At 34.8% G+C, this 17,280-nt stretch overlaps 1 protein-coding gene across 1 annotated transcript; it reads left to right on the top strand.

The window, feature by feature from the left end:
* The first annotated feature begins 1,671 nt into the window (after positions 1-1,671).
* Positions 1,672-16,384, top strand: LOC133882651 (ATP-dependent DNA helicase Q-like 4A). The gene is made up of 27 exons (XM_062321858.1): positions 1,672-1,839; positions 3,022-3,119; positions 3,278-3,366; positions 3,481-3,642; positions 4,142-4,199; positions 4,506-4,922; positions 5,402-5,569; positions 5,652-5,782; positions 6,037-6,412; positions 6,492-6,623; positions 6,917-7,003; positions 7,114-7,241; positions 10,243-10,363; positions 10,449-10,600; positions 10,667-10,802; positions 12,048-12,171; positions 12,245-12,315; positions 12,970-13,038; positions 13,168-13,296; positions 13,400-13,558; positions 13,723-13,803; positions 13,888-14,049; positions 14,213-14,268; positions 15,044-15,176; positions 15,375-15,469; positions 15,696-15,773; positions 15,846-16,384. Exons 3-27 carry the CDS (start codon positions 3,344-3,346, stop codon positions 16,237-16,239), a joined length of 3,642 nt encoding a protein of 1,213 aa, XP_062177842.1. The 5' UTR covers positions 1,672-1,839; positions 3,022-3,119; positions 3,278-3,343; the 3' UTR covers positions 16,240-16,384.
* The last annotated feature ends 896 nt before the right edge of the window (positions 16,385-17,280 follow it).

The following is a 17,280-nucleotide window of genomic DNA, read 5'->3' as shown; positions in this document are numbered from 1 at the left end:
CTTTGGGCCTCTATTAAGGACTATTTTAAACTATTTTAAAAATAATTTAGGCCGATTTTTAGTGTTTTTGCCTTGTTTAATTTTATTTTTTAAAGCCATAATCTTTTGAAAATATATATTTTTACATTAATTTTGCCTTTTTTTCTCAAATGTTACAGGAGAAAGCAACACATCCAACTAAACTAATGTAACACAACTTATACTTAATATAAAACGAAGTCATTTTAGTAAATTTATTAATTATAATATATATATATATATATATAAAAGGTATGTAGATGGAGTTAATAACTATATATGTATATCCTAAATCCGTTATCTGAATTTGTATATGTGGATAGTGATTTTTACTAATTACAACCACATGTGCGAATATTAGATAGCGGATACGAGCGGTTAATATATGCCCGCATGTACATCCCTAATGCATTATTCTCCTTGAGATTAAAAATGAAGTCACGTCCTATTTAATATTCTCCTATTTTTCACCTATCAAAAAAAAAAAAATGTATAATCTCCTAAAAAAAAATCTAAAAAAGATTAATATTGTTGGTGTACGAATCACCACATTAACTCTAGACCGCCTTCCAAAGAGGAATTTCATTTATAAAGAGGGTAAAAGTCATCAGAAGGCCACCAATCCCGAAAGATCGGATGGACTCCAACACCTAAATCAGTAAAGAGTTGTAGGAAGAAATGTGTGTGGTGTTTGGCACGGTGACTAAATGTTTTATCTTTTGACCATGTATATATGGGAAAAGTGTATATATATCTCTTTCAAATTATTAATCAATTTGCAATATCCCCTCAAATAATGCCCACTCTAAACTACTAAAAAATTGTAATGTATTCAATTTTGTATCAAAAATGACAAAATACCCTTATAAAAAAAATATAAAAAAAAATACAAAAAGTAATTACAAAAGCATATATATTTATTTAAAAAAATTGGTGACTAACGGCAATAGTAGTGCCTTTATTTTTTTGTTGGTTCAAATTTATAAGGGTATTTGTCTTTGTTAGAAGTATTAGGAGTACTTCGTCTTTTGGTGGGACAAAACGAGTATATTGCAATTTTCTAGTAGTTTGGAGGGAACATTGCAAATTACCTTATAGTTCGAGAAGGTATATGTATTTTTTTTCTATATATTACTAACTTAAACAGAAAATTTAACATGACAAAATATTTTTATCAAGAAAAACTTCACTTAACCCTATGAAATTTCATTGCTTTTACAACAATATCCTAAACTTAAAAATCTTTAAATTTAATATATCAAACTTTAAAAAGTTTTCAACGTCACGCTCTAATTAGAGTTTGAGGCTAAATCCTAACTCCTATTTAAAAATATAAAAAAAAAAAAAAGAGAGAGAGAGAGAGAAAATTTGCTAGGGCCAAGATATGGGATCTATGTTTTTTTTTTTTTTTTTTTTTTTTTTTGTTTATTAAATTTTTAAATATAGGGGTATAAAAAACATTTGACCAATATTCCGTCCCATGAAAATTCAGACAGCTTAATGGAAATTTCATTTTTATTATCTTATTGCACGCCAGCATAAAATAAGATTTAGAATTTTTTTTTAATAAAAATTTAACAAAATTAGTACAAAGTTACCTCAATTAAACGTGTTGAAATTTGTGATATTCTAACAAAATGGATAATCCCGCCTTTCAGCACCGCGCCTCATTTTAAAGCTCCTCTCTCTCTCTCTCTCTCTCTCTCTCTCTCACTCCCACTCGGGTGTACCGCCGTTTCCTCGATAAAAACAGCGTCGGAGCATCCTTCTGGAGCGCTCTGCTCTCTCCGCTAAGCCCCAACAAAAAATTCACATCCAATGGTCAGTTTCCCCTATGTATCAATTGCAACTGTTCGCTCTCTGAATCATTTCTAGGGTTTAGTTAATTTCACATTTTGCACCCGCAACGCCGCAGAGTATATAGTTTGTGCCGCTTTGTGGTTTCAATAGGAGCGTGTTGGGCCATTTGCTTTAGGTCGTGTTTGGATGCTCCCCCAAAAAAGCACTCTTAGTTACAGAGTTTTTGAATTTGTATATGTGCGTTTAATGTTTATTGGCATCAATAGAATTCCACCTATATTGTTTATTTTGTAGTTAGAACACTTGGGTCACTTGGTAACTTGTTAAAGAAACTTGAGAAATTTTTTTAGAGCGAAAAGTTTTAGCTTTTTGATATATCCCCAAAAAAGGAAAAAAGAAAAGGAAAAGAGCAACATGAACTATACTGACTTTTCTAAGTGGGATATATGATTTCTGATTTTCAAATCTTTCGGTTGTCTAGTAAAGAAGAGAAACGAAGAATGTCGTTTCAGCTTATAATTTCTGAGAAAGTATATAATTATGAAATGTAGGGAAAACATATTATTTCTTAAATTAAATTTGATTGTCAATTGGATATAGTGGAGGTGGCTTGACTTATGAACGGGAGTTCTGTTGTGAAGGAGTTTTTGGATAAAAAATATTAAGTGGTAAGGGTAAAATGTGAGGGCCAAGCTAGTTAAATCTCTTAGAAACTAAGGGATTTCTTGGGCTTGCTGAGCTCAGTCCAGACCTTCCAGTTATTTACAAGACGACATGATGCATTTGCAAAAGTTAACAACTGAAGGAAGTAATGTTAGAGATACCATCTGGGGACTATATCATTGGTGCTGATGCCAACATCTTCTCATCTTCGTGCGGCCCTAGCTTTTGTGATGAGAACTAATGGTGGGCATTTGGTTTCCAGTGAGTTAAAATAAAATCTATAAGTTCATAATGCATAGTAGACTATATTCTTTTATAACCAAAGAGTTACTGCAATGATATATTGCTTCACCAATGGATTAGTAAAAACTGCATGAGTTCTGATCTGTATTTGTATATCACAGACAATAATGTTACAAGTCAATATTACCTTGAACACTTTGTAAATCTCAGTATATCTCCTTAAAAGTTTCTTCTACATGCTCGTTTTCATTTGTTATTTTTTCTTTGTTTTATAGATTTTTTTCCACTCCTTTTCAGGTTTTTATTCGTGGATGTTGTTTTTGAGTGATTGTAACTTTGCAGAAGTGGTTGAATGTGTTCACCATTTGATAAGAAGCAGAAATTAAGGCACATAGGTAATGGCTCTTGTTTTGGCTTATGTACTGTTTTTTTAAGTTCCAATTTCGTTATGTTAACTTAGGATAGCTTGATTCGTTTGTTATACTTGTAGACTTGAATTCCTTTCTTGCGTTAGTACATTCATGTTTGTTATTGAGGAGGTTTTGTATGGCAGGATTTTGTATTAAGATGTGGCTTTTGAGAAGCGGGCCATTAGCTTAGTAGGAGAATATGTCTAGCAATGACTACCGAAATGCAAATGAGGCAAGAGTAGCAATTGTTTTCTTTGCATTTTATTACCTTTCCTTTCCTCTCTCTCTCTCTCTCTCTCTCTCTCTCTCTCTCTCTCGTCTTTGATTGTCTGTTATTTATGTTCAGTCAAAGAAATTCAGGTCAAGGGTTCATACATGAAGATAAACTTCCTAAAGTGAATTGGTCTCAGCATGCTAATTTCTTAAGCCAAAATAAGTTTTTGAGTTCAAATTTCGTTTTCTCCTTATCATCGCAAAAGCCTCCTGTTGAAGGAGCAATGGGTGCACGGTATGTAGCCATTAAACACATTAATTTATTTTTATTTGGATGTGTGGACTATAATCTATATTCCATAGAAAGTGATTTTTAAATGCAGAATTTTACTATGCGAATTTGAGCTGTAGAGTTTTTAGAGTATAGAATCCTACAACGTGTTGAAATTTTTTGAATTTGGTGTATGTTTGAGATAAAACAATGCCCATACTTTTGGCCTAATCACAAGTTTTTATAGTGTTGGATTCTTTTCTTTTGATCCCTAATTTTCTGCCCAATTGTTTCTTTTAATGTTTTGAGAGTGATATTGTATACTTAAAGGCCTTTTAAGAAATGCCTGAGTTGTTGGTCCTGTGAATTTACAACACAATATCACCTGTAGACAGCGGAATGATTTCTTGAGAATTTGCCTTTATATTATACAAGGATGCTTTTATCTTACTAAAACCAATGCATATTCAGGAGTTGCTAAGCCCTTGATTCCTTAAATAAAGAATTCCTTTCTCCTTTTCAGGTTAATTGCGTTTCCAACTCAAAGTATTCAAAAATTGCAGAGTACACAAGTGCAAAAGGTAAAGTTGTTAGGCAGGATCTATGTTCATTTTCAGTTTTACTATATTGAATTTGAACTGTTTTATATCAGTCAATATGTTAGAAAGTGTTTGCTAATAGTTCCTTTTCTAATTCATTATTTAGTTAAAGCAGCTTGCCCTGTATGATCTTGTTATTCTGCTTAGAGTTAACAAACTCTAGTTCTGGTTTTACTTAATAGTTAACTTTCTTAACTCATTTATTCATTTCCTGGACGTTTACTGATAATGTTTGATCATTTCTTCTTCCGATGTGGTGATTAATTTTCAATGGAAAACTTTTGGCAGGCTTGGCATGCCCTTTCCAATCTTCAGATTTCTTGCAGGAAGAGCATAAAACCTGGAAAAACTGTACTGGTTAAGAATCTTAGTGATAATGCATCTCATGATGTTGGAAGGACTATTTCACAAAGCTCATTTGACATTGACAGGAGCTCGGAACATATGCAAACACATAAAATTTTTAGCGAAACCAATGGCAAGATTAGTCAACCAGGAAGGTGCGTTGGCAATCATTTTGCATCGACTAACGTTAGAGATGTGGAAGCTGAAAAGAGTCTAGCGGGGCAAAGGCAGATTAGAACATCAATAGTAAACAATTCTCAGATTTTGGATAGATCATTCAGCAGTCGTGCTGTTCATATTGACCATGTTCGAGAATCTGCAGAAATTTTGGCTGGTGATGTTGATGATGACATACTCGAGGTATTTTATATCACGTTTTTTTAATCAGTGAGTTTGACTGAATCTTGGTTAACCTGAATTATCTCTGATGAATTCAACTTGGTTAGGAGTAATTCTGTTTGGAACTGTAAGTTCTCAATCAGTTTGATACAATGAAGTTGGCACAGTTTCAGCTGTGACAATAGTGTTATCAAGTACATTAAAAATCTGTTGAATTCTGACCAGTTTTGATATTTTTTATATCTGTTTAATTACTGTTTTGAAGAAAGTTATTTAAATTTTTTGCTGTTTTGTGTAAACACTGATACAAGCGAAGATTTTGTAGGTTGTTCTTGTTAATCCAAGGTCACCAATTAAAACTTATTGTGTACTTTTGGTTTACGTCATGAAGGACTCCCCTTGATTTTATTTATCTGGAATCATATGTCTTGGTGTATTCTTCTCATGTTAGTGTTGATTTCTGTGCATTCATCTGTCTCATTTTCTTGCTTTGGGTTCAGAATATTGATGTGGATCAAATAGTGGAACAGTACCAATCAACTTGCACACCACAACCATCAATTTCAAAGCTTCCACCCATTACTCCAACTGTAAATAAAAATTTTGCTAGACAAGATGAGAGTTGTTTGCCACCTGAATTGTGCTCTAACTGCATTCATGGTCTTCAGGTATGTGTAGCATATTTATTGTGTTCTATCTCCATCTTAATCTGCTTCAGCTTGATATGCCTGATTCCTGATTTTGATACAGCTAGGATTATGCCCCGAAGCTGCGGCTCATTTGCAGGAAATGAAGGACATGCTAATTGTTATATCAAATGAACTGCTTGACGATGTTAATGAACTCAGCCCGGAGCAGATTCAAAAGCTTCGCCGAGATAGGTTTGCTTCCCGCCTGATCTCATTATTATTTAGAATTCCATTTGACTAGTGGATCTATTCAGAGGAAATGACGAAGTTGAATTCTGAATAAACAATTACTAAGGAAAAGAATAGGATGAATTAGTAAATTCATGTAGGATGGTTTATATTGCTTATTGTTGTAATTCTTATAATAGCTGTTTTTTCATATTTTGTAATACACTCATCATCATTTTCTAAGAGGTACGAGCTAAATAATGTTTGTATGTTGTTAGGTTACAGCTGAATAAGCAAATTCAGCAGCTTGATGGGTATCTTCGTGCCAGGTCAGTCAATGAGGAAAGACAAAGATCACACTATTCTGCATCCACGGCAGCTACCAGGTCTTTTCAATATGAAACACCTGAAACAGCTACAGTAAGGACTTCAATGAGATGTGATGCCCAAGTTAATCTGCATAATGAGGCAGGAGGGTATGAAAGGTGGAATTCATCATCGGTTTCATTCTCTTCTGTTGAAAGGTTTGGTGTTTCTTCAGGCCCTATGGAGAGGGAACCATACATCCCTAAGTATGCTGAAGTTAATTATATTGAAGGTTCTAATGACAAAAAGTGGAGTAGTGGGAACTTCCCTTGGACAAAGAAGCTGGAGGTGCTCATCTGAATTATTGTTGAGTTTCTTATTTGCATAGATGTCATCCTGATTGTTTTTTGCCTACTTCTACTTTCAGGCTAATAACAAGAAAGTATTTGGAAATCACTCATTTCGCCCCAACCAAAGAGAGGTCATTAATGCTACAATGAGTGGTTGTGATGTTTTCGTTTTAATGCCAACTGGAGGGGGAAAGAGTCTGACCTATCAGGTAAATTGTTTTTTTGAAAAGCTCTTATGAGTTATGGTTCTGAATTTATACACTGTCTACTAGTTTCACTATCAGTACATGTTTTATGGTTTTGCCATCTCTAATTTGAGTTATCCATAGTGTATGGTTTTCACATGCATGGTTACTTTCATCGTTGATTCTGTGGGAATGCTTTTTTCCTTTTCTCAGATGCAAGATTTTTAGTTTCATTATTTCTTTTTAATATCACTAAAGTAAACTTTCTGTGGTTTACATTATAGGAGTTTACACTTTTGAATTTTGTTATCTTGCAGCTCCCTGCTCTTATTTGTCCAGGTATAACATTGGTAATTTCTCCCCTTGTGTCACTTATCCAAGACCAGATAATGCATCTATCACAGGTAATGTTTGCTTTAATGCTGACTTTTACAGCCTTTACTTTCATCTGAAGCATTTATGCGCTGCTTATTTAACAAAAAACATTTGTGTTTGCTTTTGTTTTGAATTATAGGCAAACATACCTGCTGCTTACTTAAGTGCCAATATGGAGTGGACAGAACAACAGGAGATTCTAAGAGAACTAAGTTCTGATTATTTTCAGTACAGGCTGTTATATGTCACACCAGAGAAAGTTGCCAAGTGAGTTTTGTTAGTTGCATGATTACTACTCCAGAATCTTCAACAGAAAGCTAGGAATGCTTGCAATGTTTTTGCAAAAATCATGCACTAAATGTATCATATTACTTAAGCTGCATCATTTAATCACGATTCCTTTATGTTAGAGAAGAAGCATAGAAATATTCATAAAAAAGAGAGAAGAAACATAGAAATGGACTGTGTTATCTATAACAAATATTAGGCAAATTGATGCTTCTAGTCGTCCAAGATGAAAACTAGGTTTTTGCCAAGTGAAATCTATGCAATCAACCCCTTGATTTTAGGATCTATAGTTAACAGCCCCCTACTATATAAATTGCCATGAATATGTATTTTTTTTCCACACGATTATTATGTGATATTGGTGTTCAACATTGACCCTTCTTTTCCCCAATTGTCAAACTAGCTTGGCTATTCTTGAGCTTTCTTCCACCTCCCAAGATTTAAACTAAAGCTAAAACTATGACAAAGTTTTTGTTTCAATCACTTATTTACAACTAATAGAACAATCACCAACAACCCAATAAAGCAATGAAGTCTATTTCCATTCTGAACTCTTATTTTTGAGGGAATTGCATGATTAGGAAGTGGTTGGCAGTGTTGCTTTGTCTTTGTCTTTGTCTTCTTTTCTTGATTTTCATGATTGCACCAATTTTTGAATTCTAATTCAATAGGGATTTACCTACAAACATCTTGGGTACTTGAATTTCTATACTTTTGCAATAAAGTTTTATTTAAGAGAAAATCCAAAGGATCTTATGTGAAATCAGAATTAGACTAAGTGGTCTGTGACAATAGCTTGCGGTGGCATTGCGACATTAACTCAGTTTTCATAGCAAGCTTTACCACAATTCGAAGATTAGTAGATGGTAGAGTACCATGGTAGTGATATAGCCTAACAGTTTGTAATGATTTTTTGGTTGTGTTTTTGATCGGTTTAGGGTGAATTTTCATGGTTTTAAGTTTGTGTGATAGTGCTAATGGTTGGAAATTGGCAATGAAGATGGGATGGTTTCAGGTGGTAATAATGGCGTTTTAGGTGGCAATGACGAAGTAGTGTTGTGGTAACAAGCATTATGCCTAGTTTAATAGGGGCTTTAAGAGCATTCACAATGAACTCTTTAAATTTATCCAAATTTAACTCTAAAAATCTACTTTTATTGATTTAGCTAGTCACTTTCTAAAACTATTAAACAACAAACTTTTTAATTGTTTCTCTAATTTAAATAAATACTATTTTTATTGATAAAGTTAACTGTTAAAAGCATTCAATGCATTAAATTCAATTCAAGCCAAACATTTTAAAGCATTCAATGCAAAAAATAATATTAAAAAATTATAACATTCACTTTTTTGTCTCTTTAAATGACTCAGGGTCCCTGACAAATGTTAAACTTAACATTTGATAAAGAGCTTGTTAAATGGTATTTTTTGTGGATTTTGTTAAAAATTTAGAGAAAAACCAAATATAAAGAGCTCTTTGGGAGTGCTTTGAATGACATTGGATATTGGTGACATTGAGGTGGCTAGATAGATAGTTTTGAGTGGTTAATAACTTTCTATTCCAAGAAGATGGTGGGAATTTTGGGTGGTGGTTGTGACGATTGGTGTGGTTTGGTCGAAATTGATATGTGGTGATATGGAGAATGATGGTGGCAGTGGCCAGAAAAAATAACGAGGATGCTCTTGGGTTGTAATGGTGGAGAACTCGGCGATGGAGCGGTGCTTGGATTTAAGGACTGAGGGCTGGAGCTCAATATCTTACAATTGGAGGATGGTGGTGGCTAGGAATATAAGTGATGTTGATGTTGATGTTGGATTACTCTGGTGGAGAGTTGGACAACGAACTTCCTTAATTCACAATTGGAGAATGGGAGTTCAATTTTCTGAAAATTGTGGGTATGGTGATGCGGCATTTTGTTGTGCTGTGTAGAGTGTGGTGGATGTGGTAGTGAAAATGGGATACATGGTGGAGATTAGGGGCAATGGTCTTTTTTGCAATATTTGGGCTGCTTTCCTTTGAAGATGGTGGGCCCTAAAATCATATGATAATCATGTTTGTGAAACAGCCAAGACATTTGATAACAACTTAAATGAGGGGGCCTGTTTGCCAGAAATTCTAAATTTTTTTTTTTGATAAGTAAGAAGAAAATTTTATTAGAAAAGCGAAAAACGCAATCAAGTATACAGGGGGTATACAAGAGAGACAATTAAGAAGAAGAAGAAGAAAGCAATACAAGGAAATCGTTATAACTAATCTCTAGAGGTGCTAAATACGCAGCCGTCCAGGAGTACAAGGAATGAAGAAAAAAGGAAGTGAGCTCCTCTATGGTTCTTTCTCTGTCCTCAAACTGTCTATCGTTGCAGAAATTCTAAATTAGAAGCAATGAAGCAATACTTGAAGGAGGTGCAGTGTCCATGTGCCCCACTTATTGTATCTGAAACTCGGACGCTTCTAAGATACACCTGCAAATAAAATTTTAAAATGTGGTTATGAATTGAGTTGGACACAGCAAGCACACGTTAAGCATGGTCTAAAGAAACTTTAAACATCAATTAATCCAGTTAAGTTATTGGGTTTTAAGGTGAAATTTGTTTGGTATTTGTGATTTATCTTATCTTCCTTTTGTTAATAATGAATCTAAAATGTTTAATATAAATTACAAGAAACAATTAATAGAGTTGCATAAATATTACTTTTCTGATGCGCACGTGCTCACACACACATATATGAAGAAATATGCATTTGTGTAATCTTTTGTCCCCCGTTGTGCTGTATCCTTCTCTTTTGGATTTTGCAGTGTCATGTGTTTGTGTTGCCATGTTCATGTCTATGCTTTATAGGTTAAAAGTTGATTGAACAAATTGCATGCTTGGAAGTGACACTGTAATGACCACATAGTCTTGAACGCAAAAGTGCAATTGAGCCCTTTTTTTTCCAATTGTTTTTCCACTTTTGGAAACTAAACTTTTTTGACTGCAGAAGTGATGTTCTTTTGCGGCAACTGGAAAGTTTACATGCTCGTGAGTTGCTTGCCAGAATTGTTATTGATGAAGCTCATTGTGTGAGCCAGTGGGGGCATGATTTTAGGCCAGATTATCAGGTTTTGGCCTATAAAACCTTTACAACTTCATGCTACAAATAATATTACCGCTGCTTAATGTTAAGCTGTCCTGCAAAATGTCCAGGGTCTTGGTATCTTAAAACAGAAGTTCCAGAATACTCCAGTATTAGCTTTAACGGCTACTGCAACAGCCAGTGTAAAAGAAGATGTGGTGCAAGCTCTAGGGCTTGTCAACTGCATTGTTTTCCGGCAAAGTTTTAATCGCCCAAATTTATGGTAAGTGTTTAATAAATGAAAATTGTCGCTGAAAATTGCATTCATCACTCATTGCGGACATCACAGGTATTCCGTTATCCCAAAGACTAAGAAGTGTCTGGATGACATTGATAAATTGATTAAAGAAACCCACTTTGATGAATGTGGAATCATATATTGTCTTTCAAGAATGGACTGTGAAAAAGTAGCTGAAAAGTTACAGGTCAGTCTTTCTTATGATCTCTTTGTTCTTGTTGGAGGAAAGTGTTTTAGTACATTTAAGAAAGGTGATACCATGTATTAGGTTTTTTTTTTTTTTTTTTTTGATAAGTAAGAAAATTTTATTAAAAAAGCGTAAAGCACCCCTAAGTACACAAGAAGTATACACAGGAGTAACTCAGCTAGCCTACATAAAAAACCCAAGAAAACCCATAAGAAACTACATACCCACAACACCTAAAACCCACAAGAAACCCAAGATACAATAAAAACCCTCCAACAAACACCCAAGATACAAAGTAACCCCCATAATAAAATAAAACCCAATAGAACCCCCCAACCAACACCCAAGATACAAAGTAATCCTCCATAATACAATAAAACCCAAGATTCAAAAGAAACCCCCCATCAAACACCCAAGATACAAAAGAACCCCCAATGATACAATAAAACCCAAGATACAAAGTAACCCCCCTCATACAAAAAAAACCCCCCAAAGAAGAAAACCCCTAAACAATACCCCCAAAACCCACACAACAATACCCCAAATACAAGAAAGCAAATCCAAAGTACAAAGAAAAGCCAGAGCTATAGGAAAAAGAAAAAAGAAAAAAAAAAAGCAGTGGCGTGTGGAGCCACGCGCAACAGGAACATATTCACAACCCTTTTTCCCCTTTTTGTGATTTACTTAAGGGCAAGTCTTACTATTAGTGGTAATTCTAGATTGATCCTGATTGCTTATGAGCGTTTAATGAATATTAATTGTCCTGCATATATTTTTATATTAGGCTCTTCTGCTTGGAGTGTGTAATCAAACTATGGAACCTCTATTTCTGATCAATGGAGTTCTATAGTATTTTTGACCAATCAACTCTCAATTTTGGAAATTATAACGATAGTTGTTACATTGTTGAAACAACCTTTAGTGTTCACAAATGTTATTTCCGTATTTAACACATTATAAACGACACGTATCCATCTAATTTGTGCTGTACGTGTTTGTTGCACATTCTTGAGCAATTGGTTGCGTATGAGAAAAATAAAGATCTAATCTGGAATACTTAAAAAAAAGAAAAGATCAGACATAAGGCAGTAGTTATGAAACATGACAATTGAACAACTATTAAACTTGACTATTATGGTATGCAGAATTATATTTTAGGCCAAATGCTGAGCCAAAAGATGAAATATAAATTTCATCTATCCTCTGGTGATTCATGTTTGCTTAAGAGTCCATTTGTTTTTTCAGGAATGTGGACATAAAGCGGCATTTTACCATGGCAGCATGGATCCAGCTCAACGTGCCTTTGTCCAAACGCAATGGAGCAAAGATGAAATCAATATAATTTGTGCTACAGTGGCATTTGGAATGGGTACCATCAACTGTTGCCACTTGCTGCCTTTTGATTAAGTATAAAGAAAAATGTTATAATTTATGCATTTCAGGTATCAACAAACCGGATGTACGCTTTGTAATTCATCATTCTCTCCCAAAATCTATTGAAGGCTACCATCAGGTAATTAATGAAAAATGAGAATAACTTCAATACGGATGTTGCACAAATCCAGCCTTTTGTGCCCTCTACTGAGAGCGAGACACCTCAACATGAAACAACCAAAAAGAATAAGACAGATACATCTGATTTTTCTACAGTTTTCTCCACTTTGCGTAAAAACCACATTCCCCAAAACCACCGCCTAAGAGCACATCTGTCAAAAAAATGGCACCACCACCGCCATTCTTCTTCACTCTCCTCTCCACCGCCACTACTGGCAGCAGCAAAATTCTCTCCCACTTCCTCTCCATTTTCCTCAATGCCCCATCTCCCCCATTCGCTTCCCATACAAACCCTCTCTCTGATCCTTCACCTGCATCCACTCCCTCAAAACACTCTGGGTTTCTGGTGTTTTTTACTATTAGTTGAAAAAAATCTAGTGCATCTGTATTGTTTTTTTTTTGGTCCATGTCGACGTGTCTTTCTTTTATTGGAAGGCACAAAAGAATGGGTTTGTGCAACTTTCGTATAGAAGTCGTTCTCATGAAAAATATACCACTACTGGACATTGCAATACTCTGTGCCAATAATTTAGAAGCAAAATACAACATTGTAGGACTTTTTAAATTTAGCTTAATAATGCTTTTAGCTTATTGTGTTCCCATTGGGTTTCAGGAGTGTGGTCGAGCTGGTAGAGATGGTCAGCGTTCATCTTGTGTGTTGTATTACAGTTATAGTGACTATGTAAGTTGTTCTAGTAAAACTAATACATCTTGTTGATTCTTGTCAATTCTGTACATGGAGAATGAGCTTTCATCCAAACAATTTTTGTTCTTGTTGCTTTTTTCCCTGTTTTTCTCTATTCTTTTGCAGATACGAGTTAAGCATATGATTAGCCAAGGAGTAGTAGAGCAAAGTCCATTGGCATCTGGATATAATCGCATCAATGTAGCTAATCCAGGGAGGATACTGGAAACAAATACTGAAAATCTTTTGCGCATGGTACTTGATATGATCTCTCCATCGTAGTTGTTGCTGTGTCTGTTATTACTAACCTATTGCTTCAAATGAGAATGTTCTAAATTAATCACTTAAACTGTTTCAGGTCAGTTATTGTGAAAATGATGTTGATTGTCGACGTCTTCTACAGCTAATTCACTTTGGAGAAAAGTTTGATTCTGCAAACTGCAGAAAAACATGTGACAATTGTTCGAAGATTAAAAGTTTTATTGAGAAGGATGTTACAGATATTGCAAAGCAAATGGTTTGAAAGCATTTTCATTTTCTTAGTTGCTTTTCTTTTTTCTTTTTTGCGCCGGTGTGGGTGGGGTTATGTTGTTGGCCCCATTGTATGTTTGAATTACTGTTGTTTCATTTTAATACTCTGTTATCATTTCCATTTATCACTATTTTATTTCTCGTGTTTAGGTTGAACTGGTGAAGTTAATGGGGCAGCAGTTTTCATCATCTCATATTTTAGAAGTCTACAGGGGCTCCTTAAGCCAATTTGTATGTTCTAATAAAACATGTATGTTGCTTTCTATGTCCATGTAATTTGAAATTCTTTAATTGTCTATGTCTAATGTCGACTAGGTCAAGAAACACAGACATGAGACCTTGAGCCTGCATGGAGCTGGGAAACATCTACCTAAGGGTGAAGCTTCTCGTATATTGCGTCATCTTGTTACCGAGGATTTTCTCCTGGAAGATGTCAAGAAAAGTGACTTCTATGGGTCTATATCATCAGTTTTAAAGGTAATCGTGACCTTTTCAATACTTTCATGCTCAATTTATAATGAATGAGAAATTTCTTCTTGATGTTGTCCACTATGGTTTGTTAATATGCATATAAAAGATCTGTATTTGTTGTTTTAATTCCTTCGTAGCAAGGCTTAGTTTTATTTTGATCCTTGTTCAGGTGAACGAGTCCAAAGCTAAAAATATCTTCTTTGGTGGGCAGACAATCATACTAAGGTCCTGCTTTTTAGACATGCTGTTTCTTGCTTAGTTATGAACCTCATATGGGCGAAGTCTGGCAAATCTTTTTGTGTTAGTGAATATGGTATTGATATGTAAAAGTTTTGTCAATGTGATGCTTGTCAGCCTGAAATGTCTGTGTCTGCCTTGAGATGTATGCTTGTATATCTCAAATCTGTAGATTAAATGTGCTTTCACAATTTTGTCACAACTGTTCTCATTTTTTGATTTATGCCATGAATTGGTCGTTAATTGCTTAGGGTGCATGTTATGTAGTGTATATTGTTGCAATTTTTCCAAGTCATGGATAATGAAGTTTATTGTTTATGGCTCTTCAATAGAGAACACTCATAAAAGCACCAACCCACCAATGCAGTTGGAATAACATCTTGTGTGTTTCATGCGTGGTTGGGTTGCTGTATGTCTGTAAAGCTTGGCCTACTTGAATGTTTTAACAAAGATTCAATGGGAGATGTGTCAGATACCGCTTGTTCATCCTTGGCAGCCATAGATGCATGCCTTGTCGGGTTATTTGAGACGCTGATTGCTTAATCACTTGAATACTTCTATGTCCCTCTTTATTGCTTGTCTCAATTGTCTTTTCATAATAAGCCTGTGCATTTTTCATTAGTTCTTGAGCCTGGACCTGTGTTATTTGGTTTATTACAGACTTGAGCTCAACTGCTATCTCCTATGCAGAATTTTCTAGACATTTTTACTCGACTACATGCAGTACTACAATGTTGACACTGACATCTTATATATCTTGTAGATTCCCTTCCACTGTAAAAACATCTAACCTGAGCAAATATGAAGCGACTCCAGCAAAAGGCTCATTGACTTATGGGAAGCTAAGTCCTCCACGAATTGACACCCCTGCCCAGCCTCAACCTGAACTAGACTTGGTATTTTGTTGGATATTAAATGTGTATACTCGGAAAAAAAAAAGATATTAAATGTGTACACTGCATACATATATATACCCACATACTTTTATGCATGTGTCTTTTGTCCTTTGTAATCTTCTGCTTTATGAACAGCTAAACCAATTCCTTTTTTTATTTTTATTTTGTTGTTTCTTCTATCAACATGTTCTACTACAGAATCTCTCGGCCAAACTATATTCAGCTCTGCGAATGCTCCGAACTATTCTTGTCAAAGAAGCTGGCGAGGGGGTCATGGCTTACCACATATTTGGGTTTGTTCTCATCCATTTCCTTTTCTGTTCCTTTTCTTCCACAACATTTTCTATTTATGTTTGTTTTTGTTTATGAGCATCTAGTGCAAAGAGAAATTCAATTGAGACTTCATTCAGGGTGCAATGAGTGTCCATATGAACTTATAAATTGCAGCTACTCTCTATCCCACCTCTTCGTTTTAGATCTTTCCTGACAAGTTGCTGTTTTTTTTCCCCCTTGACTTAGTAATGCTACGCTGCAGCATATCAGCAAAAGAATTCCCAGAACAAAGGAAGAACTTCTTGAGATCAATGGCATTGGCAAGTAAGTTGTGAGGTTGGTTTATGTTCTGGTTACTCCCGAGACATTCTTATGGACTTTCTCCATTTAATTCAGGGCTAAGGTAAGCAAGTATGGAGATCGATTGCTTGAAACCATTGAGTCTACCGTCAACGAATACTACAAGAAAGAGAAAAGCAACAGCAGTAGCAATGACAGTACTGATTCAATAAAGAGGAGAAGGGATACGAACAGGGACTGTAATGCAAATGTAGAGGATGATGAGTTCACCAGAAGTACTGGTAGATCGAAGAAAAGGGTAGCAAAAGAGCCAAACAAAATTGCTGAGATTTCTAATTATATAGAGCCAGACTACAACCATTGGGTAGATGATGACCAAGATTTTTATGATTGTGATTTTGAAATGAATGGCTCGGATATGAAGGCTGATCAGAATGAAGGAAGAGTGCTTCCTCCATGGTCAGCACCTGGAAACGGGATGCGATCTTGATTGTAAAATGTTTTAAGGTATGCATTTAAGGGGCAGATATATTATGATCATAGATAGCAATTATTTGTTGTCCATCTATGTAGCTCATGGTTTATTGTGTCAGATACACAACTTGTTAATGGAAAGTGTTTTTTTTTAATGTTTTCATCCGCTGCAAGAGTCACAATAAACGTCCTAGAATATTTAAGACTAGAGGAACAAGAGTGACCAAAGATGATTGTGATGGCAGAATTTTAGTAGTGAGAATGCAGTAAATCTTCCTTGCAGTTAAGCTAGCAGCATCTCAGGGAAATCTTCCTCTCATCCTCGAAGGAGATTCACATACAGTTACTTCACCTTAGATCAGCGTATCGATTCTGTCATCTCAGACATCCATTAGATCCTTCCGGCAGCCGAAATGCAAATTCATGAGCACATTGGCCGCTTCCTATTATATATATGGATTTTTAATATTTTTTTATTTTTTTAAGGGAAAAGAATAAGAGCTTTTTTTTTTTTTAGAATAATTATTAAGTATTCATGAATCTCTTAGGCTTGTTGATAAATCTATGTTTGTTTCTATTCTTGTAAACTGTGTCTTGCTTTGCCTTTTGGGGTATCATTCAATTCATTCTATATTAATTTTATTAAGCAAAGTTTTAATATTAATGCTCCGTTTGTTTCGGCGTAAAATAGTTTTCGTTGTAAAATATTTCCAGGAAAGTCATTTTTCAGAAAAATATTTTTTTGTCGAAATTATATTTTCGGTATTTGGCGCGTATGAAAAATTACAAATATTTTTTATATTTTAATTTAATCATATTAATTTAAAAAAATTAAGTTTTATTCACAAAATATAAAATGTTAATATAATTTTATATATATATATATATATATATATATATATATATATATATATATATATATATATATATTTGACACGTTCAAATTCCAACAATCTTTGCTGGAATTCGGCACAAAACGGCCGAATCTTGGCCAGTTGACTGGAAGTTGGCCGTCCTGGCCAGATTTCGGCCAGCTGGCCGGGATCTTGTCGTTCTG

This window comes from Alnus glutinosa, chromosome 11, assembly GCF_958979055.1.
Source record: "Alnus glutinosa chromosome 11, dhAlnGlut1.1, whole genome shotgun sequence".
NCBI lineage: Eukaryota > Viridiplantae > Streptophyta > Magnoliopsida > Fagales > Betulaceae > Alnus > Alnus glutinosa.
The sequence above is the reverse complement of the archived record's forward strand: the minus strand, read 5'-3'. Positions and strand labels throughout refer to the sequence as shown.

What these genes read in the sequence shown, in the direction of transcription:
- LOC133882651 (XM_062321858.1), top strand. Translation starts at nt 3,344, where the DNA reads ATGACTACCGAAATGCAAATGAG. An exon ending in ATTACAGTTATAGTGACTAT is followed by an intron (nt 13,039 to 13,167) that starts GTAAGTTGTTCT and finishes ATTCTTTTGCAG; the next exon opens with ATACGAGTTAAGCATATGAT. An exon ending in GAGATCAATGGCATTGGCAA is followed by an intron (nt 15,774 to 15,845) that starts GTAAGTTGTGAG and finishes CATTTAATTCAG; the next exon opens with GGCTAAGGTAAGCAAGTATG.